Source organism: Rhineura floridana, chromosome 7 (genome assembly GCF_030035675.1).
Source record: "Rhineura floridana isolate rRhiFlo1 chromosome 7, rRhiFlo1.hap2, whole genome shotgun sequence".
Taxonomy (NCBI): domain Eukaryota; kingdom Metazoa; phylum Chordata; class Lepidosauria; order Squamata; family Rhineuridae; genus Rhineura; species Rhineura floridana.
The window spans coordinates 38,644,133-38,666,983 of record NC_084486.1 but is presented as its reverse complement, the minus strand read 5'-3'; the positions used below and the strand labels follow the sequence as shown (position 1 = coordinate 38,666,983).

Sequence of the window (22,851 nt, the reverse complement as noted above, 5' to 3'; positions counted from 1 at the left end):
CCTCCTGGGAACTGCTTGGAAAAGGAGGGACTGGCACTGACTCCGAAGCTTCCTCCCACAAGTTCTCTGTGTCAACTGGGGGGGGGGCGGGCGGCTCTTCGGAAAGGTCATTACTCATGGGAACTGGCTGGAGCGAAGGCTGCCCCCCTCCCGTACGCTCCTGCTCAGACACAACAATCCCCAACGCAGCTTCTTCTGACTGCGAAGGAGCCTGAAACTCATGCCTCCCCCCTTCCTGTCCCTTCTGAGTTGGCTGCAGTGCAACATCATTCCCCCCTCCATGCTTTAACCCTTCCCACCCCTGAGGTCTAGGTTTCTCTGGATAAGCCTCGTGGAATTCTCTCACCAAAGTCAGAGCATGTACATTCTCCTGTTTCCCAGGAACGTTCAGTTGGATCGTACCCCTTCCAATGAATCAGGTACTGAAGACGCCCTCGGCGTTTTCGCGAGTCCAAAATCTGTTCTACTTTGTATTCCTCCTCCCCCTCTACCAACAACGGCGGCGCGGTCTCCACTCGCGGACGGTGAGGGTCGGGGGCAGCGTCCTTGGTCAACAATGCCCTGTGGAAGACTGGGTGCATCTTGAAGGTGGGTGGCAATTTTAGTCTGTAAGCCACAGGGTTAATCTGTGCCTCCACCTCAAAGGGCCCTACACGCCGATCCTGCAGTTTGCGACACTGGCCAGGCATAGCTAGGAAACGTGTAGAGATCCAGACCTTGTCTCCCACTCTTATAAGGTCCCCCTATCTCCGATGCTGGTCAGCGGCGCGTTTGTAATCCGCTTTGGCCTGTTCTAGTTGCTCTTGGAGTAGCTGTTGCATAGCGTGAAGTTCCTGCCAGTAATCCTCAGCGGCTGGGACTGAGAGACTGTCTTTTGGGGCAGGGAAGGCTCGGGGGTGGTAGCCAAAATTGGCGAAGAAAGGAGTCTGTTGCGTGTGCGAATGCACAGCATTATTATAGGCAAATTCTGCTAAGTGCAGGTAGGACATCCAGTTGTCCTGCTGATACCCCACAAAACAACGTAAATACTGTTGACTCTCTCGGATTGCCCATCCGTTTGGGGATGATGGGCAGAGGACAGTCTTAACTCACTTTGCAGCAACTTCCACAACGCTTGCCAAAAACACAAGCTGAATTGTGTGCCTCGATCGGAAACCAGGCTGTCTGGCAGACCGTGCAGTCGATACACATTTTGCACGTACAACTTAGCAGTATCTTGACCGCTTGGGAGTCCCGCACACGGAATGAAGTGAGCCATTTTTGAGAAGGCATCAACGACCACCAAAACTGTGGTTTTCCCCTGCGAAGGTGGAAGGTCTGTTATAAAATCCATAGTAATCATTCACCAGGGTCCTCCGGGAGTGGGGAGGGGTTCAAGTAGCCCTGGTGGCTTCCCAGTAGCATGTTTAGCTCTCATGCAAGTGGGGCAAGAGCGGACGTAATGCTCTACGTCCTTCTTCACCTTGGGCCACCAGAAATCCCGAGTGACAGCTTGAATGGTCTTAAAAACCCCAAAGTGGCCTGCCGTGGGGGCGTCATGGCACTGATGTAGTACCCTCACTCGCAGTTCTCCGGGGGGCACATAAACAGCTTCCTGATGATGCAGTATGCCATCTTTCCATGTAAGGTCATTCTGTTCTGCCTGGGGTGACGCGCCCTCTTCAACCTGCTGCTTCTGCACAAAAGGGTCCCGTTGTTGCGCTTCATGCACTTCAGCTTCCCAAGACTCTTGGCAACCCCCTACTACTCCCCGCTCGGGAGGAATTATGTACTGTACCGGTTTTGGGGTGGGATCCCTCAGGAATTCTGGCTTCCTTGAGAGGGCATCAGCCCGCTTATTCTGTGCTTGGGAGATATAATGAATTTTGAAATGGAACTGTGCGAAGAACTGAGCCCAGCGCACTTGCCTCTGATTGAGTTTACGGGCGGTATGAAGACTCTCTAGATTACGATGGTCTGTGCGCACCTCGATTTCATGCTGCGCCCCTTCCAGATGGTGTCTCCAGGCTTCAAAGGCATCTCTAATGGCTAATAGCTCCTTTTCCCACACAGTGTAGTTTTGTTCAGAGGCAGTTAGCTTTCTGGAAAAGTAGGCACAAGGCATCAGCTCACCTCCTTTCTGGGACGGTTGCAAAAGAACATAAGAACATAAGAAGAGCCTGCTGGATCAGGCCAGTGGCCCATCTAGTCCAGCATCCTGTTCTCACAGTGGCCAACCAGGTGCCTGGGGGAAGCCCGCAAGCAGGACCCGAGTGCAAGAACACTCTCCCCTCCTGAGGCTTCCGGCAACTGGTTTTCAGAAGCATGCTGCCTCTGACTAGGGTGGCAGAGCACAGCCATCATGGCTAGTAGCCATTGATAGCCCTGTCCTCCATGAATTTGTCTAATCTTCTTTTAAAGCCGTCCAAGCTGGTGGCCATTACTGCATCTTGTGGGAGCAAATTCCATAGTTTAACTATGCGCTGAGTAAAGAAGTACTTCCTTTTGTCTGTCCTGAATCTTCCAACATTCAGCTTCTTTGAATGTCCATGAGTTCTAGTATTATGAGAGAGGGAGAAGAACCGCTCCGATTGCAAAGTCCGACGCATCTGACTCTATCACAAAAGGGAGCGCCGGGTCGGCATGCTGTAGTATGGGCTCGGTAGCAAACCTTTGCTTCAGGCTCTCGAAAGCCTCTTGAGCCCCTTCTGTCCATTGGAAAGGTCCTGAGCCCTTCAGGCAATCCGTGAGTGGTGCGGTCTGATGGGAGTAGTTTGCTATGAAACAACGGTAATAATTCGCAAAGCCCAAGAAGTGTTGCGAATCCTTCTTGGTCTTGGGGGGTTGCCACGTGAGTACACAACAAACTTTTTCTGGGTCCATTTCTACTCCTGCTGGAGAGATCCGATACCCCAGAAAGTCCAACGTGGTTAGGTCAAACCCACATTTTTCCAGCTTAGCGTAAAGATGGTGCTCCCGTAACTTCTGCAGCACTGCACGCACATGTGAGTCATGTTCTTCGGGAGTATTTGAGTAAATCAAAATATCATCCAGATAAACTATCATGAAGCAGTCCACAAAGTCCCGGAAGATGTCATTCATGAAACTCTGGAAGACTCCAGGTGCTCCCGACAGCCCATATGGCATTACTAAATATTCAAACTGACCATAACGGGTCTGAAACGCCGTCTTCCATTCATATCCTGCCTTAATCCTCACCAAGTTGTAAGCTCCTCTCAAGTCCAGTTTCGTGAAAATTTTGGCGGATCGCAACCTCTCCAACAATTCCCTGATGAGTGGCAGCGGGTAACTATTGGGGATAGTGAGCTGGTTTAGGGCCTGATAGTCATTACAGGGACGGAGCTCCCCCCCTTTCTTCTTCACAAACAGCAGGGGTGCACCTGCTGGGGACTGTGAAGGGCGGATGAAGCCTTTCTTCAAATTGGAGTCCAGAAACTCCCTTAACGCTGCCAACTCTGGTTCAGATAGAGAGTAGATCCGCCCGGCGTGGATGTGTGCCCCTGGCACCAAATCTATGGCACAATCATAGGGCCGGTGAGGAGGTAGTTGCTCCGCTTCCTTTTTATCGAAAATGTCCCGAAAACTCGCATACTTGGCGGGCAAAGTTATCTCCCTTGGGGGAGACGCGCCTGCCAATACCTGTGGCTCCTCTTCAGGCTGGCAATGTTGATGGCAGTACTTGGAGGTAAAAGCCACCACAGCTTCATCCCAAAAGATTGTGGGGTTGTGCCTAACCAGCCAAGGCATACCCAACACCACCGGAAAACACGGCAAAGACGCCACATAGAATGACAGGTCTTCCCAATGCCCAGGGACCTTCACTTCCACAGACTCAGTCACCCTAGTCACCCCCCCAGACTTCAGAGGCCGGCCATCTATAGTTTCCACCGCCAACGGCTGGTTCAGTTATCTTGTGGGAATAGCGTGGTGTAGCGCCAACTCTCTGTCTATGAAACAAGAGGATGCTCCACTGTCGATCATAGCCTTGGCCGAGAAACTCTCGCCTGAGGATAGGGTGATGTGAATGGGCAACAGAAGGGCCCCTTGGGAGGGAAGGGGTCGTAACGGAGGCTCAGTATCTGTAGCACCCCCCAACTCTCTAGCCTCTACGAGAGCTGGGATGTGAAGTTTTCCAGCGGCTAGGATCTTCTGATTTTGGCTGCACAATTTCTGGCAAGGTGTCCAGACTTTCCGCAATAGAGACACAGTCCTTCCCTCCGGCGTCTTTCCCTCTCCTCCTCTGTCAATCGCGGTCTAGCCCCCCCAATCTGCATGGGCTCCTCTCCCGAGACAGTAGGGATGCCAGGATTTGGCATGGGGCGCGCGCGAGGCAGTGGAGCAGCAACCTGACTCCGTGAAGGCTCCATTTTTCACTCCAACTTTCTTCCTTCTAAGCGGCTGTCTATCTGCAAACTCAGTTGAATCAAACCCCTCAGTGAGTCTCGGGGTGTGGAGCGCACCAGTTCATCCAGCACTTCTGGGCTCAGTCCATTCCTGTAGAAGTACATCAAGGCTGGGTCATTGTACTCCGTCTCCTGAGACAAAACACGAAAAGCATTCGTGTATTGCCCTACAGACCCCTTTCCCTGTCTCAGGGTCACTAACTGGCGGGCAACCGTCTCCTTCCTCTGGGGGTCTCAGAACATGTCTCCCATTGCATTCTTGAAGGCGTCAAACTGGCGCAATATCTGGTTGTTGCAAATCAAATACGGGGTGGCCCATTTTGACACTTCTCCTTCCAATAAACTGATGATGAACGCCACCTTCGCGTCGTCATTCGGGAACTCAGCTCTGCGCACTTGAATGTATAACTCACATTGGGCTAGAAATGTGGCAAACTGTTCACTCTGGCCCCCGTATCGCACGGGGAGTCCCACTGGAGATTTCACAGGGGCTGCCGCCCCTGGAGGCGCAGCTTGGACTTGGGCGACCAAGGCATGGAGATTCTGGTTATCCACTTGCAAGGCTTGCGTTGCAGCTCTGAGGGTTTGGTTCTCGGTTTGCAGGGCTTGCATAGTCACTCGGAGGTTCTGGATCTCGGCATACAAGGCTTCCATGGTGATAGGTACTCCCCCTCTTGCTGGTCCATGTCATCCACCATGGGAACAGGTTCGAGTAGGGATGGTGGTTGAGTCAAACTGTCCAGTCCAGAGCCGAAAGAATGAGGCCGGAGTGTGTGTGCGAGTAAATCTCGTTTTATTAGAGTAATGGATACATCAAAGGCATTGCGCTTCATGGAAACTATACACTAACTCACTAAAGTCCCTAACTATACTCTAGACATGCTCTGCAACGTGCGAAGGAAGTTGACTCAACGAAACCCCCCTGGGGGCGGCAGGCTTATATAGGAAATGTTTTTGAACGTAATATCTGACTTCTTCGTAATTCCTGCCTTTGCCCTGTCCGTTTCTCGCGGTGGCGGGAACGAGGAGACGGGGGGCGCGCCTCCAACTGCTCATCCAAAGACACCTGCTCCCGAGCAACAGGCTCGAGGTCAGAAGGCGGTGCCACACTGGAATCCTCCTGGGAACTGCTTGGAAAAGGAGGGACTGGCACTGACTCCGAAGCTTCCTCCCACAAGTTCTCTGTGTCAACTGGGGGGGGCGCGGGCGGCTCTTCGGAAAGGTCATTACTCATGGGAACTGGCTGGAGCGAAGGCTGCCCCCCTCCCGTACGCTCCTGCTCAGACACAACAATCCCCAACTCGGCTTCTTCTGACTGCGAAGGAGCCTGAAACTCATGCCTCCCCCCTTCCTGTCCCTTCTGAGTTGGCTGCAGTGCAACAATGTATAAATAAATACAACTGAACACATAATGCTTTAAAAGTATAAAAGAAAAAACACAGCCTCTTTTGGGAATGGGGGAAAGTAATGACAATTTCTAATTGGTACATAACTAATTATTCTGTTGATTACAAGGATACAGTGTGGAACAGAATCTTTTAGTCATAACTCTGAAGTGCTAGCAGCAGTTCAGAAACATAAATAGGATTTTAACAAATTAAGGTTTTGAGCTTTTAACAGAGGCACTCAGCTGCAGAATGTGCCTACCTGCTCTGCATGATAATTAGTCAGAAATCTGATTTGGCTTTAAGTACAAATAAGCTACAACAGTGCAATGCCAAGGTCACCTAGAGCAGCAAAAACAGAACAAGAAGTGGCTGGTAGTGTAATATCCGTTTTCAAAACTCCTTTGTGTGGATCTGTCAGGCTCTGAGCCACTTGCTACTTTTAGTGATGAAAATGGGTCTGCCTTTGTGCTCTTTCATTTGTACAGCAGAAATGTGGATTGCAACTTAACATAATTTTTGAACTGTATTTGTGTGTGTGTGCATGAACATGCACACATATACACAGTATTAGCTTTGAACGTACTACCTAGCTTCTTTCCTTTTGCTACCTTGAGGATTAAAAACAACAATGGTCCAGTCCTATATTGCAGTTCAAAGCCAGACTGGAGCATGTTTAGATTTGGCAAAAATCAAAGTTCAGGCTTGCCATAGGGAAAGATTCAAGAATCATTTACAGTGAAGTAGTCCCACGGAGGCTAATCGGATCACATCAGACTAACTGGTCCATGAATTTCTCCCTGATGGGTTTTTGACATGCTGCTATAATGATATGCTAATACAGGGGAAGGTATTTGATGTTTGAGCAAAACATCTCAAGCATTTCCATATCTGCAGATCTCCATAAATAATTGTTTGCATTTTAACCTTTCCTTAACACATTTCCACTTTCTTGCTAGGTTAAAGGTATAAAAAAATAGGTTTCCAGCAACTACTTCCACTGCCTGTTCACTAAGCCAGCTCTGAGCTTTACTCCAAGAAAAATGAGTATAGGATTAAAGCTCCATATAGGGAAGGTTTTCAAAACAGGCTATGAATTAGAGAAACTGCCCTCTTCAACAGCCCAGAAAAAAATTAACTTGTTTGACTCCTCATAATTAGAAAAGTATAACACAATGTAATCATAAGCTGCATGTACACTTCTTGTAAATTTCTGTTCAAAAATTATTTGAAAGAAAAAATTCCTAATATGCTATTTTTGCAAGTAATTTTAAAAACCCTGCATGTAAACTTGTATTATAAGCATAAAGGAAATTGTTTACAGTAAACAATTGCCTACCAAGATCCTGCTGTGATTTTTTGTTCTACATCTCCTGACCTCCACACAATTTATGAGATTTTCAGACAAGCAGGAAAAGACAATAGCTTTCTGGCCTTGCAATATACTCTAGCTGTTGCCTGGAGGTCAACAAATCCCTTGTCAATCACAACCCTGATTTCACTTATTGGCTATAAACCTGAAAGGGCGAGGTTTGAGCAGCCAGCTACGAGCTCATTTAACAGAAGTTGCAGGGAGATGGCAGATGACATTTTGGTGTATATCTCTTCAACCAGACCACCTAGAAACTTAATTTTTTAAAAAAATGAAAGCTGAGAGTCCAGAGAGTGGCGTGACTTACCCGGAGACCTGGTGAGGACCCCCAAAATCTGGAGTCTCTGGGCAAAAACCAGAGACCTAGCAACACTATATTGTAAATAAGAAAATGAGGCATAAGGTGTTTGGAATATTTTAAAGCTGGCTGGGAGAGACCTTTTTCAGCTCAAGGGGTACATTCCCTTCTTGGCAACTTTTCAGGGGCTGCATGCCAGTGGTGGGTGGAGCCAGAGGAAAAAGTGGGCAGGGCAACAAATGTAAATGTTATGTTTACACAGTAGGCTAGTTTGTAAACACACACATACAGGCAAGCAAGAGGCAGTTTTGGAGTTCAAGGACACATTCCAGCCAGGCAAAAACACTCAGAGTGCAAGGCAGGGCCCTTGCGGAGTGTAACCTGTGAAAACTTCTAAGGGCCAGACTTAAAATGCATGTGGCCCCAGGGCCTGAGATTCCCCACCTTCGATCAAGCACTATGCTAAGTACTATGCTAAACAGGATTATTATTCCTAATACCCCCAAACTAATATGACACATTCATAGGATCCTATGGAGAAAGCTATGACAGTTAAGATGAATTATTCACTTTTGTAGTATAGATATGTTCACATTGTCTGTGAGGTCTTACAAAAGTTACAAAATGGCCAGGTCCCCCGCTCCCCAACTCATGTAACAAAACATGGATTTGTATTTTGGACCAAAACTGCCCTTTAAGATAAGAGGAACAAGCACTGTGAATGATCCACATTCCCATTCTAGTAGTCACTGTGACGCTCATCTTCTCTGTTGACCACAATTAGTGAGAGATTATTTAATGGGATATCATGTATGCCTGCATGGAGGGATTTGCTTAGTTTTTTGCTATTTTTTTGCAGCATTTACAGGCAATTTTCAGATCATTGATTCCCAATGTAATTTCACTGAATTCAAAAGGAGTTAATTTTTCAATAAGGGACTTTAGTTGTACAGCTTTAAAAGTTTCCATTGCCCTGAAAACCAAAATAAAACTTCATCCTAGTAAATTAAGAAAAAACCTTTATTTCACGGTGGTTCCAGATTATGCATTATTATCATTATCATCTTCATGATCATCATTATCACCACCATCATTATCAATTGACATTTAGCCCATCTTTCCTTCATCGTGGTGCTTGAAGCCCATTATGCTAAAATGCCATTTCACTCAAGAAACAGGGGTTTCCATGTGAACTTTCACACACATTTATTTATTTATTTATTTATTTTATTAAATTTATATACCGCCCGACTAGCAATAGCTCTCTGGGCGGTGAACATAGAAATACAAAGCATAAAAAATACAATAAATAACACAATATGATACAAAATAACACAATCTAAATCAATGCAGTAACATTTTAAATTTAAATCAATTTAGATTAAAATGCTTCGGAGAATAAAAAGGTTTTAACCTGGCGCCGAAAGGAAAGCAGCGTCGGCGCCAGGCGCACTTCCTCAGGGAGACTGTTCCACAGGTTGGGGGCCACCACCAAGAAGGCCCTAGATCTTGTCATCACCCTCCGGGCATCCCTATGGGTTGGAACCTGGAGGAGGGCCTTCGTAGCTGAACGTAGTGTACGGGCGGGTTCATATCGGAAGAGGCGTTCCGCAAGGTAACATGGTCCCGCACCGTATAAGGCTTTATAGGTTAATACCAACACTTTGAATCTAGTCCAGAAACATATTGGCAGCCAGTGCAGGCGGGCCAGGACAGGTGATATATGCTCAGACCGCTTTAATCATCGTATGAGGGGATAGTGGGAATGTGTTCACTGGACACACCTCCAGAAATGCTGCTCCTGCACCAATGTGCTCCCTGGACATGCCTCCAGTCCTTCCAATCAAATGAAGTCACACAAATATAGCTTTCTCACTAATGTCAAGCATGCAGATGCTGTGTGTGGATAGCCAGTGGGCTGTCGTCATTAAAGAGGCTCATAAGAACACTCCTTTTCTATCTGTGGATGTATGGAGGTATACAAGATGTTTTTCATTACTTCCTGTAATGTTCACTTTATCTAAAGCTAGAAAGGAATAATTGCCACCCACTTCTTGCTAAACTTCCATTTAATTCCACTTCTCAATTTGTGTTATGATTTGCTTTTAAATGGCAAAGATTGGTTAGTTGTTCAGAAGGCTGCATCGTATGCAGATGCAAATTGGTTTGCGAACAATGTTGAGTTGTCAGCATGATGTAATATGCCTTTTCTTGTTATAGGTGTAATTTTCTGTTTTGGGACTTGATGTTATTTCTTCTTAGCCTGTTTTTGTTTTCTGCTTTAGTGCATTGTGATACGTCATAGAAGGCTACAGTGAATAACAATGCAATCCTAGGCAGAATTAGGGGCACTGAAGCACAGTCCAGTCCAGGAAACTGGACTGTGAACCAAGACATCCCCCAGTCTTGCCTCTGCCATGGCTTCAGCAGGTGGACAATGCATTCATCCATAGACAAGCTATCTCTCAGCCTACCTCTCCCCTCTCTTTTGCAATATGGAGATAATAATATTGAAAAGGTTGTTGGACAGAGTATTCAGTTAATGTAAGTGAAATGCTCCAAAATCAGGGGTAGCCAACATAGTGCCCTCCAAATGTTGTTGGACTCCAACTCCCATTTCCCCTGACCATTGCCTATGCTGATTGGGGCTGATAGAAGTTGGAGTCCAAAAACATGTGGAAGGTACCGCCTGCTTTCAACACCCCAAAGTGATATAATAGTATTAGTCTTAAAGGCCTAGTTATCATTTCTGCCACATCTATCTATCTATCTATCGATCGATCGATCGTCTGTCTGTCTGTCTGTCATCATCATCATCATCATCATCCTACCAGTGGTATGAAAGGAGGTCAGTTTCCAAAGCTGACAATATACAAGAGATCTCAAGAGAGGTGACTCAGCATTCAGGAAATAATTACGCTATGCTTTTGGACATTAATAAATGTTTTCTATCAGTCACACTGTCTGGAGCTTGTATTTCAATGAGACATGGATGCTCAAAGTGATGGTGCACAATATGTTGCTCTCTATTGACAAGAATGTGCCTGTTGGTGGAACAAGAAAAAAAGAGGCCAATGCTCTATCCACAGAGGTTCAACATGTTCCCTGACATTCCTCGATGTGCCAGTATGTTCAAATCCTTGAAAGACCATTTCTTGAAAGAGGCAACCATTATTCATTCTCTTTCAGATTTTTGTCCCCTCCACTCTGACTGTTACAAGGATGCTAATGCTCAGGGATTCTGAAATTCCAGCCTCCTGTTTGGCCTCTCTATTGACTGTTGAACATTTCCTGCTACTTAGGCTCTGTAAACACCAGACCTTTAAGAATCCTGGAAACTGTAGTTTGTTAATTACAGGTGTAATCGTCCAGGTACTCAGGGGGTCTTAGGCCCTTACTTTTTTGGGAGCAAGATCCCAATGTCTCCACCATCCTATGAGCCAATAATCATGAAAGGGGAGTGCGTTAACCACTGAGAAGTATTTTCTAACATGCATTCTTGTCCTTTCCTGCTGATTTGAGCCAATCAGAGTGAAAGGAAGTGTGTCAGCCACTGAGAAGTCTCTTCTTAGTAGCTAGCACTCTTCCCATTCATGATGATTGGCTCCTAGGGAATTGTTGTGGAAAAAGAATTAATAAGGATCTAATTCTCAACCCAGCAGCAAAAAAGGGGGGTGATTGGAGGGGACGTGGCAGTAATTATCATGAAGGGACCCTGCACTTCTGGATTTGCCACTACACTTCTGGTTAAGGATGCTGAGAACTGTAGGTCTGTGAGGGGTAAACTACAGTTCCCAGAATTCTTGGGCGTGTGTGTGTATTTAGAATGTGCTTTAAAGGTCTGATGGGTACATAGCCTTAGATTTTGATAAGACCAGGAAAACCAGATTTACTGTTTTAGAGATGTTACCGAGTGCAGGAATTTCACCCAGAACTGTTGGATGGCAGGCAAAACATTTCCAACTCTGTCGGAGTACTATTATAATCTATAGGTTAGGTGATCATACCAAGTGGCTTATCAAATCCATGCTGGAATTCTCCAAAATGTCATTTGAAACAAAACATTAAAAGGGCACAACCCATCTCACACCAAAACAAGTTCCTACCCTGTGATATCACATCCTGGTGGTACTTCTCCATTCCCTATTCCCATTGGCAATACATGCCCATCATTCCCTGCTGTTCACATAGTCCCAGTGAGCCATAGGTTGGTTTACCTATGCAAGCAAACCAGGCAAATATGAAGCAGTGCTAAAGTTACATCTGTATTGTTAGTAGCAGTCCTCAAGGATTTCACACAGTCTGCGTTTTTAAGCGAACTAACCCAATTCACACTTTCCTAACTAATACATGAATCGGAATGGAGTTATATTTTGGTTTCTGCACTTCTCCAAATTTTGCAATACAGTTCTGAGCTCAAGAAATGTAAAAAAATGTGCATTTTAGGTTTAAATGCATACAACGCATATTTTAGAATAAAATATGCAGAAAAAGATGTATTTCAGGGTTAAATGTGTAGAAAAATGCATTTAAGTACAAAAATAATCTGAATTTAGTACATTTAAAAAAAAAAAAACGATCATAGCTTGATGCAGAACTGAGACAGAATGGACTTAAGAATGAACACATGGGAAATTCAGAGAAATAAGAAATAGGCTAATCCGTCCATCCCTAATTTAGGGCTCATTTAGATGTTGAAGCCATCACTTAAGAACATAAGAAGAGCCTGCTGGATCAGGCCAGTGGCCCATCTAGTCCAGCATCCTGTTCTCACAGTGGCCAACCAGGTGCCTGGGGGAAGCCCGCAAGCAGGACCCGAGTGCAAGAACTCTCCCCTCCTGAGGCTTCCGGAAACTGGTTTTCAGAAGCATGCTGCCTCTGACTAGGGTGGCAGAGCACAGCCATCCCGGCTAGTAGCCATTGATAGCCCCGTCCTCCATGAATTTGTCTTATCTTCTGTTAAAGCCATCCAAGCTGGTGGCCATTACTGCATCTTGTGGGAGCAAATTCCATAGTTTAACTATGCGCTGAGTAAAGAAGTACTTTAGCTACTAGCCGTGATGGCTGTGCTCTGCCACCCTAGTCAGAGGCAGCATGCTCTGAAAACCAGTTGCCGGAAGCCTCAGGAGGGGAGAGTGTTCTTGCACTCGGGTCCTGCTTGCGGGCTTCCCCCAGGCACCTGGTTGGCCACTGTGAGAACAGGATGTTGGACTAGATGGGCCACTGGCCTGATCCAGCAGGCTCTTCTTATGTTCTTATGTACTTCTTTTTGTCTGTCCTGAATCTTCCAACATTCAGCTTCTTTGAATGTCCCCGAGTTCTTGTATTATGAGAGAGGGAGAAGAACTTTTCTCTATCCACTTTCTCAATGCCATGCATAATTTTATACACTTCTATCATGTCTCCTCTGACCCGCCTTTTCTCTAAACTAAAAAGCCCCAAATGATGCAACCTTTCCTCGTAAGGGAGTCGCTCCATCCCCTTGATCATTCTGGTTGCCCTCTTCTGAACCTTTTCCAACTCTATAATATCCTTTTTGAGATGAGGTGACCAGAACTGTACACAGTATTCCAAATGCGGCTGCACCATAGATTTATACAATGGCATTATGATATCAGCTGTTTTATTTTCAATACCTTTCCTAATTATCGCTAGCATGGAATTTGCCTTTTTCACAGCTGCCGCACACTGGGTCGACATTTTCATCGTGCTACAACCCCGAGGTCTCACTCCTGGTCAGTCACCGCCAGTTCAGACCCCATGAGCGTATATGTGAAATTCAGATTTTTTGCTCCAATATGCATAATTTTACACTTGTTTATATTGAATTGCGTTTGCCATTTTTCCGCCCATTCACTCAGTTTGGAGAGGTCTTTTTGGAGCTCTTCTCAATCCCTTTTTGTTTTAACAACCCTGAACAATTTAGTGTCGTCAGCAAACTTGGCCACTTCACTGCTCACTCCTAATTCTAGGTCATTAATGAACAAGTTGAAAAGTACAGGTCCTAATACCGATCCTTGAGGGACTCCACTTTCTACAGCCCTCCATTGGGAGAACTGTCCATTTATTCCTACTCTCTGCTTTCTGCTTCTTAACCAATCCCTTATCCACAAGAGGACCTCTCCTCTTATTCCATGACTGCTAAGCTTCCTCAGAAGTCTTTGGTGAGGTACCTTGTCAAACGCTTTTTGAAAGTCTAAGTACACTATGTCCACTGGATCACCTCTATCTATATGCTTGTTGACACTCTCGAAGAATTCTAGTAGGTTACTGAGACAGGACTTTCCCTTGCAGAAGCCATGCTGGCTCTACTTCAGCAAGGCTTGTTCTTCTATGTGCTTAGTTAATCTAGCTTTATTAATACTTTCTACCAGTTTCCCAGGGACAGAAGTTAAGCTAACTGGCCTGTAATTTCCGGGATCCCCTCTGGATCCCTTTTTGAAGATTGGCGTTACATTTGCCACTTTCCAGTCCTCAAGCACGGAGGAGGACCCGAGGGACAAGTTACATATTTTAGTTAGCAGATCAGCAATTTCACCTTTGAGTTCTTTGAGAACTCTCGGGTGGATGCCATCCAGGCCTGGTGATTTGTCAGTTTTTATATTGTCCATTAAGCTTAGAACTTCCTCTCTCATTACCACTATTTGTCTCAGTTCCTCAGAATCCCTTCCTGCAAATGTTAGTTCAGGTTCAGGGATCTGCCCTATATCTTCCACTGTGAAGACAGATGCAAAGAATTCATTTAGCTTCTCTGCAATCTCCTTATCGTTCTTTAGTACGCCTTTGACTCCCTTATCATCCAAGGGTCCAATTGCCTCCCTAGATGGTCTCCTGCTTTGAATGTATTTATAGAATTTTTTGTTGTTGGTTTTTATGTTCTTAGTAATGTGCTCCTCAAATTCTTTTTTACCATCCCTTATTGTCTTCTTGCATTTCTTTTGCCAGAGTTTGTGTCCTTTTTTATTTTCTTCATTTGGACAAGACTTCCATTTTCTGAAGGAAGACTTTTTGCCTCTAAGAGCTTCCTTGACTTTGCTCATTAACCATGCTGGCATCTTCTTGGCCCTGGCGGTACCTTTTCTGATCTGCGGTATGCACTCCAGTTGAGCTTCTAATATAGTGTTTTTAAACAACTTCCAAGCATTTTCGAGTGATGTGACCCTCTGGACTTTGTTTTGCACTTGATGATGCACTCCTTAAGCACACATGTGAATCAGCTCCAAGTTTTGGATCCCACCCAAGAGGCAGTAGGACATAGGTCAGACCGTAAAATCAAAAACTGATATAGCATAATGGCTACAAGACCAAGCTATGATTCATGATGTCCCTGGTTTAAATCTTGCCTTTCATGAACTCTGTAGGTAGCCTTAGTCTTTCCACTCTCTCCAAGTTCTTCCAGCTGCAGTATGGGGATAATAATTCTGACCTACCTTACAGGGTTGTTGTAAGAGTTGCAACAAGATAAAATAAGTGTGAAATACTCTGAACATTCACAAGTGCTATACAAGCTATGTATTGTTATGAGCATGGGGGTTGGGATGGATGATTCCTGTGGGTCCCCTTTCCAGCCTCTGATTTGGAATCCTGTGCCTTGGAATGAGGAACTCTCTGCTGGTCAAATGAGTCTTTTGTTAACCAAATAGATTGGCCAGGTAAGATAATGGGCTGATCAGTTGCCTAGCAACATTGAATGGGCCAGGGAGACCCTTTTCTCATTGAAACTCTTCAGGAGAGCATCCCTCCCTCTTGGAGCCCAGCAGAGGCTTGTAGTTTGAGTGGTGTCTAGAGAATTGCTGGGAACTGGAGGCAGGAGAGTGACTGGCTCTCTGCACCATGGCATTTGGGGTGCCTCCTGCAACCCAGATGGAAAAGCTGGATATTGGACTGCTGATGCCTTGAACCCCCTCCATCTTGAGCTCAGGTTGGAATGTGTGTAAATAAATAAACCATATTTCATAAAGACACCGTAGTCTCCGCTGACCTTCTTCCCAAAGGAAACCAAACCCTGGATTATTCCAGGGACCCCGGAAATCTCACCGCTCTTAGATTGGGGGAGGCACGCAACAGTATTATTGGTGGGAAACCATGTTGCAGGGAATGAAGATAAAATCTCAAGAACAAAAGCAAGAGCAGAAGTGTGAGACACTGCAATACTGCCCTCTAGCCTTCTACAGCGGTAGTGCCTAAGCAGAGGAGAGCCCCGGTCACCAGCTCCCACTTCTGCTGTGCTGCCACAGTGGAACCCATAGTCAGGTGCATATATATGGCCACCAGAGTCTAAGCTCAAGACCTCAGTTGCTTCACACTGGATTGTGTTGATTGCTCTGTGGAGGGACCTATGGATGGATGATCCTTCCTCTGGTAGAATGTTGGACTAGATGGCTTTTTGGTCTATCTACACTCTATGACTTATAGAAGTTACAAGCCAGAGAAAGTTTGCCAAATTTTTGAACTTGGTATGTCTTCCATTCAATTGACAGAGAGAGAGCCTTGGCCAAAGACGGAACAGAACAGAACTAAAAATTCTGTTGCAGACAAATTAATAAAACACACCCAAATAAAGACCAGCATTGGACAAAATTGCTGGTAGATTAGCATTTGACACACTCCCTATTTAGCAAGAGCCAATGATTGTAGGTCATTCTTGTTCAGAGACCCTGTGTCAACCACCCTTGATAGTTAAGATGGAATTTCCCAGCTCTTTGCCCCACATTTCCAATATCTTCTCCTCTGCCTGCAGAGAGGACAAACATATAAAGCTGCTGTGATCAGGCATGTCATAAATGTAGTGAAGTCTCAGATCGGAGACAATCTTGGGTTCCTCAACACAATTTGCAGGGCATGCAAGTGCCACCATATTTGAGTTGGTTGCCCATTTAATGTGAGTGCACATTAAAAAACTGAAGATGATCATGTTCCCTTCAGGAGAATCTTGGTAGAAGATTCTCTGAGACTGTGGTCCTATTTTTCAAAAACAAAGCCAAGTTGATCTATGTGTGAATGAACCCAAATCCCAGTTCTTCCCATTTCATCTCCTCAAAAACTTAATCTGTGTAGGCAATATTTGTCAGTCTGTCACCAGTGTTCGTCACCTGAACACTAGCTCATTAGAAAAGGATACACTTGAAAATAGGAAAAGGCTGCCTGAAGAAAATAATCGCATTCTGGAAAACCTTTGCACAATTCCATATTCTGTTTTTTTAAGACAGTCACATTGGAGTCACTAAACTGGTTCCAAAACCAAGAAGGCCCAACATTTATAAATAAGCTTATCCAACAGTCCTGACTACATTGGAGGCTCTCTTTACCAGTTCCTTTCCCTACTTCACCCAATCATGATGTTTATAAATTAGTATTGCCTCTAGTATAACAGGAAGTATGCCTCTGACTACCTTTTGCTGGGGAACAACAGTGGGATAGTACTATTGCTTGTGGGCTTCCCATGGGCAGCTGGTTCACCACTGTGGGAAAAGGATGCTGGTCAATATAAGTCTTTGGTCTGATCCATCAGAGCTCTTGGTATGTTCTTATGTGTTTATGTTCTGGTACCAGCTACACTTTGTTCTTTCACTCACCTGTAATCAGGTTGTCCACCAGGGTGGTTGGCATGCAGAAGATCCCCACCAAGACATCACTGATAGCCAGGTTGAGGATGAATATGTTGGTGACAGTTCGCATCTGCCGGTTCTTTAGCACAATGAAGCATACCAGCATGTTGCCAACCATGCACATGAAGAAGATAAAGACATAGGCAACAATGAACATGGCAGCCACTGGAGAAGAATGCTGATAGTAGGAGGAGAAGGTGTAATTTCCTTTATAGATCTGGTTGCGGCTTTCATTCTTAGGGAATGCTGGGCTGCTGTTGGTAGGACAGAAAGTGTCACCTGGGTAGGGGGGCAAACAAATCGATGAAAAATAATCTTGCAGTTCAAAATGAAGTGAACAGGAGTCCACGAGGTATATGAAAAGATGTTATATAAGTATTAATGTATATATATCTCCCACTCTTTTGCAATTGTATGCAGAGCAGCTTACATCAAAATTACAGAAAAATACATCAAATCTAGTTATACAAATATACTTAAAACACAATTAAAAAATTAAAAAACAGCCATTAAAAACAAAGATAAAACTGTGGCAGCAGCCAAAAACAAACTTTTTAAAAAAGTCAGACAATAAAACACACCAAAGCACATACATGTTGAGGTTTACAGGAGGTTTATCCATTTGGAAATACTAAAATGTACAATCCCCCCTCCCCGCAACTGAGATTTCAGCCTCTCTATGCTTTATTTCACTGTAAATTGCTTCAATGATTTTAGCTCCTTTTCACGTTAAGATAATAAGCAATCCTGATACATAGGTTCCAGAACTCACGTGGAACATAGGAATCTGTGTTGGTCCATCTACCTTACTATTTTCTACACTGACTAGTAGTGGCTCCCCAGGATTTCAAACAAGGTTCTCTCCCAGCCATAGGTAGAGATGCTGAGGAATGAACCTGGGACCTTCTGCACACAAAGCAAAAACTCTGCCACCGAGTTACAGCCTTTCCCCAAAGGAACTTCTGTGAACTTCTGACCCCAGCTTCCCTCAACTTGAAGAATTCCAAGGAAGAAAGCTGTTCCATATGTGCATGCAACATTCTCATACGACAATAGTGGCAGCCCTGCTATGCACTTTCTCTAGCAGCGATCACATATTCTAGCTTTTGTTGTTTTTTAAAAGGAGCAGAAAAGTCAATATTTAATGTAGTGTATTCGCCCTCCAGGCTTGCCATACCAGGAACTGCTGAGTCAGCAGCAGGCTGTGGCAGTTTCAGTTCCAGGCCTCCCTTAGAAGCAGCACCATGCTGTGGACCTTGTTCTCTGTATATAATTAGTTATAGTAAAGTTCTTGTTATTTGTTAGATCCTCTGTGTGGCCTCTTCCTTCATGATACTTTTCACTGGCGACGAGGATGGTATACTGAGGCACACAGAGTGTTTTCTTCATGCATTAGAGGCTTAAAGGGAGAGAACGTTTCTTCTTAGACTGGATTAGGACATCAGCTTGGGCCTTGCGGAAACCACTGCAAAGCACTCCAGGTCAGTGTGTATATTATGGAATATGGCCACCCAAGGGCATCTTGAAGAATTTAACCCTGCATGTCCCATCAACATTGTCATTCAGTTTTAATCTTGTATCATGACACCACCAATACAAATACAACAACTTTAGAAAAGTTGAAGCTTTCGGTTTGTCCTAGAATTAAAGTAATTTAAAATTTTATCAAAATTCAGGAAATCTTTTTCAAATGCAAGAAAAAACAAATTTCCTAAATTCGTATGAGTAATTGAAAGTGTGTGTGGCTCACTGATTCGAGTCACAAATGAAAACTGGAAAATAAGAAATTAGGCAAGTTACAACCTAGGTGATCAGCTAGCCAGCTAACTGTGGTGTGCACAGCAGTATTTCTATTCCTCTGGGACTGTTTTCATCTTTTGCCATCAAGTACTCATGAAAAAGAAGAAAAAATAGCCACTATGACTGTGAGTATAGTGAGTACTTTAAAAGAGTAAAGGGTAACTTAGGGTAAATATTTTTTCAGATCACTATAAGTTGTCTATTTCACCCTTTAGCGATAAGCACCCAATCTTGCTCTAATCATAATAACTGCAGAATAAATCAACTCTTACTTCTTACTGCAGGCAGACAAATATGCTTCTTTATTGCTGACTGGGTAGAAAACACAACTGAAAGTGAAACAGAAAAGCAGAACAAAGGAAAGTCCAAGGGGTAGAGCCTAACTCTTGCTCATTATGCCTTCTAATATAAAACTCTTCAAGAGTCATGATACCATACAGGCTCTTGTTTTTTCAGGATCACTAGTAATTATAATTGATTGTGATCATGAAAAATCCACTCAGTCAGGGAAGGTCTTGAGTAAGCAGACGTTGTACACTTGCTCTGCCTTATTCACTGAATTTTTCAGAGGGTCCTATTCAGTTGCTCCTGTTCTTAAAACAAGATGTCATTCCTTAAATGGAGGCTGTCATTGTTTCTCGTGTAACAAATTAAAAAGACAGTTTTCCAAAAGAAATCTGGAAGGTCGGGAGCACAGCTCTAGGGGTGGCGATGCACCCATTTGCTCCACCCTGGATCAGAGCTTAGAAGTAATTAGTTACAAAAAACAAATTGCTTGTAATTTATTACTTTTTTGAGGAATGAGTGGGTAATTTCTTTACATTTTTATTGTAATAGAACATGGGGTATTACTTTTGAGGTGAAATTGTAATATTTCTAGCCCTGCTTTGGGGCATTACTGGGAGGGAGGAGCAGGGGAAGTCTTCTCCTCCTCTGATTCATGAATGAAAATCATGTGCCTCAAACTGGGATTCTGCATAGTGTCGCTCTTCTCTCATGCTCCATGAGTGTTTAGGAGGCAACAAGGGAGGAGGTGGAGTGGAGAAAACAATTGTTAAAAAAAGGACAATTAGTGGAGAAGAATGGAGTGGAGGGAGAAAGGAGCTGGAAGACAAGGACGTGGATGAACGAGAAGGAGGCAGCAGTGGAATGGAGATAAAGAACTGTGGAGGCGAGAGGTGACGACACGTGTGTGTGTGAGTGAATACTATGTTTGCACTTGACATGCAAAGTGGCCTCTGCCGCCCTCCCTGGCTACTTTGCTGCATTTGCAGTGTTTTAACTTTTTTGCACCCCAGGGGAAAATGTTTGCTTAGGTGGGTGTGCCTTAGTTGGTGGCAGGGCAGGATCCGGGAGGTGGTTGAGTGAGAGAGATGATGCTTGCTAGCTGAGTGTGTATGTGTGTGTGGGAGCATTGCACTTGGTTTGACGCACAAAGATCTGAGTGGATCTGAGTGCCTCCCTCACCAGCAGAGAGACTACCACGACTATCTTATGGATAAAACTAATTATTCTACTACCTCTCTGTGTGTGTGTGTTTATTTGTAATGCTGTTTGAGCTACTTAGATGTGCAGCAGCCAAGGCCAGCACCTGGTAGGCACTCCAATTTTTGCTTAAAGTAACTTAACCGTAATTGTAGTGATTACTTTTGAGTAATGATAAAGTAATCAATTCCTTTCAGAACAATTGTAATTGTAATGGTAATTTATTTCTTTTTGGGGCCATGTGACTGTAACATATTCCTTTTTAAAAAATAATCTTCCAAGCTTTGCCCTGGATACAGGGATATATGCACCTTGACTGAGCGGATGGGGGAGTTATTTATTATTCTACCGCTGGCAGCAAAATGCCTTAGGCCTGCTCTGCTGACCGTGACTCCATCATGTCTCTTCTCGTGAGAAGCTACAAAACCAACTTCTCCTCCACTACAAGCTTCATGGCATAAATTTCAGTTTGTAATTTGCAAATGGAAGGTTGATCTTCTCAGGCTTCTGTTTCATCAGCCCACTGTCAGGATTTAACAACAATGGTGGCCTGTGGCAGCAGCAATAGCCAACATGGTGCCCTCCATACGTTGTTGGGCTACAACTGCCATCATCCCTGACCATTGGCCATGCTGGCTGAGGCTGATGGGAGCTGGAGTCCAGCAACATCAGGGGAGTGTCAGGTTTTCCCCATCCCTGACATATTGTGAAGGTATTTTGCATGCCAAGAACTGGGGAAATTAGCCATTTTGGTATTAGCGGATGGACACAATAGGATGTTTTGAGGGACGAGTGAATCAAGATGAAGAGGACATTTTCTTCCCCCAAAGGAAAATGAGTAGTAGACAGAAACACACTGCTCGCAGGCGTGCGTGTGCACGTACACACACACACACACACACACACACACACACACACAGAGCACGTGGTCAGGCTATCCAGAGTCAGGAATTGGAAGCAGATTTTGCACTCATCCCATTTAATGTCCCTCAGAGAAATGAAGTATTATTCACTTCTATGGAAGAATGCAAAAGGTGCACTGCTGTGATAGGAGCACAACATACCCTTGCCCCTGATATTGGAGTCACTAGTATCTGGGCAGGTTTGGATAAGACCTCATCCAACCCATAACCAAAATATGAGATTCCCCATATGCATCCTGAAACGACATCATCTGAAACAGTGACAAAAGTGGATTACCAAGCTTTTCTTTTTGGAACTCCTGAGAGCGTATATTGAAACTCTAATACAGCCTTCTCCAACCTGGTACCTTCCAAGTTTTTGGGGGACTATAATTCCCATCATCCTTGACCATTGTCCACACTGTCTAGGTCTGATGGGAGCTGGAGTCCAGCAACATCTGGAGGGCAACCCGGTTGGGGACGGCTGCACTAATGAATGAGAATAAAATGTTTTCTGTTGCCTTCTTCCATCCCTGCCCACTTTCACCACTGCATAAGGACTTAGGAAAACAGCAGGTTTTCCCCATGCCTGATTTGGCATTCAATCCTGGCGTGGAGGTGTTTCATTTCTTTTTCTCCCAGGAGTTCTCCACAGTGGATGCTGCCAGTCATATGGACTGCACAGCCTACACTGGTCCCCATCAGGTGTGTGGACCAGTAGAGTTCAGGACAATCAGAAGCACAAGTCTGACCTGGCAGCATGCATGGATTGTAGCAAATACTGAAATAGAACTCTTTGTCCCCGGGGCCAACAACAACAAAGCATTTGGAGAATCCCTGGAAGTATAACTCTACATTTATGAGACTCATATAAGAAACAAAAATGTCCAAACCAATTCTTAGCTACAGCAGATGTATAGTTGCTTTGATGTAAAGAAGCACTCGGGTGCATTGGCTACAGCAGCAGCAGCTGCATTCTTTTCTTACTCATCCTTTCTCCAGCTGTTCAGCCTGTTCAAAATAATGCATATTTTGCACATGGGAAACTGCAGCCAAAAAAAAAAAAGACTATAAAAAGAAGAAGTTCATTTTGATAGTTGGGTGATCTCATGTAACTACTCAATTCTACAGATACTGGATTAGCCACATAAGAAACATCCACCTGATTGTTTTAAAATGGACTTTGGATCAGGTCTTAAGCAAATGATTTTTCATTCAAATAAATAATGTAAAAGTCCTTACCTTCCTCATCTTCCATGATGCTGACAGTCCCCTGTTTCTTCTCCAACTATATAGGGAGGGAGTTGAGTTTTCGGCCGTGGGCCGGAGTACACAAATCAAATCTGTTCCCCCTTCTCTAGGCTTACTCTCTCTTATCTCACACACGCAGAAAGAAGGCAATCATCGTATTTCAAGCAAAGAATATTCAATCTTGAATAACAGCTGGCCTGAGAATCTGTTGCTCACACTTAAATCAGTGTTCCCACATTTCGGGGAGCTTCCAAGGACTTGCCAAAGATGCCGCTTTTTTCTATACTCCCGTTTCCCCAAGACTGCCTCTCTGATTCAGTTCCAGATTGCAAAGATGGAAGCAGGCA

At 44.6% G+C, this 22,851-nt stretch overlaps 1 protein-coding gene across 2 annotated transcripts in view; it reads right to left on the bottom strand.

The window, feature by feature from the left end:
- NPFFR1 (neuropeptide FF receptor 1) overlaps positions 1-22,618 on the bottom strand; it is a 36,716-nt gene extending 14,098 nt beyond the window's left edge. For both annotated transcript variants that reach the window (XR_009763760.1, XM_061634337.1), the window contains exons 1-2: positions 22,496-22,618; positions 17,034-17,345 (exon numbers count right to left, since the gene is read on the bottom strand). Coding sequence is in view for 1 of the 2 variants with exons in the window: in XM_061634337.1 (XP_061490321.1) it covers positions 17,034-17,345; positions 22,496-22,511 (328 nt within the window). In the remaining variant the exon portion in view is untranslated. The remainder of the gene's footprint in view (positions 1-17,033; positions 17,346-22,495) is intronic.
- Positions 22,619-22,851: the final 233 nt, after the last annotated feature.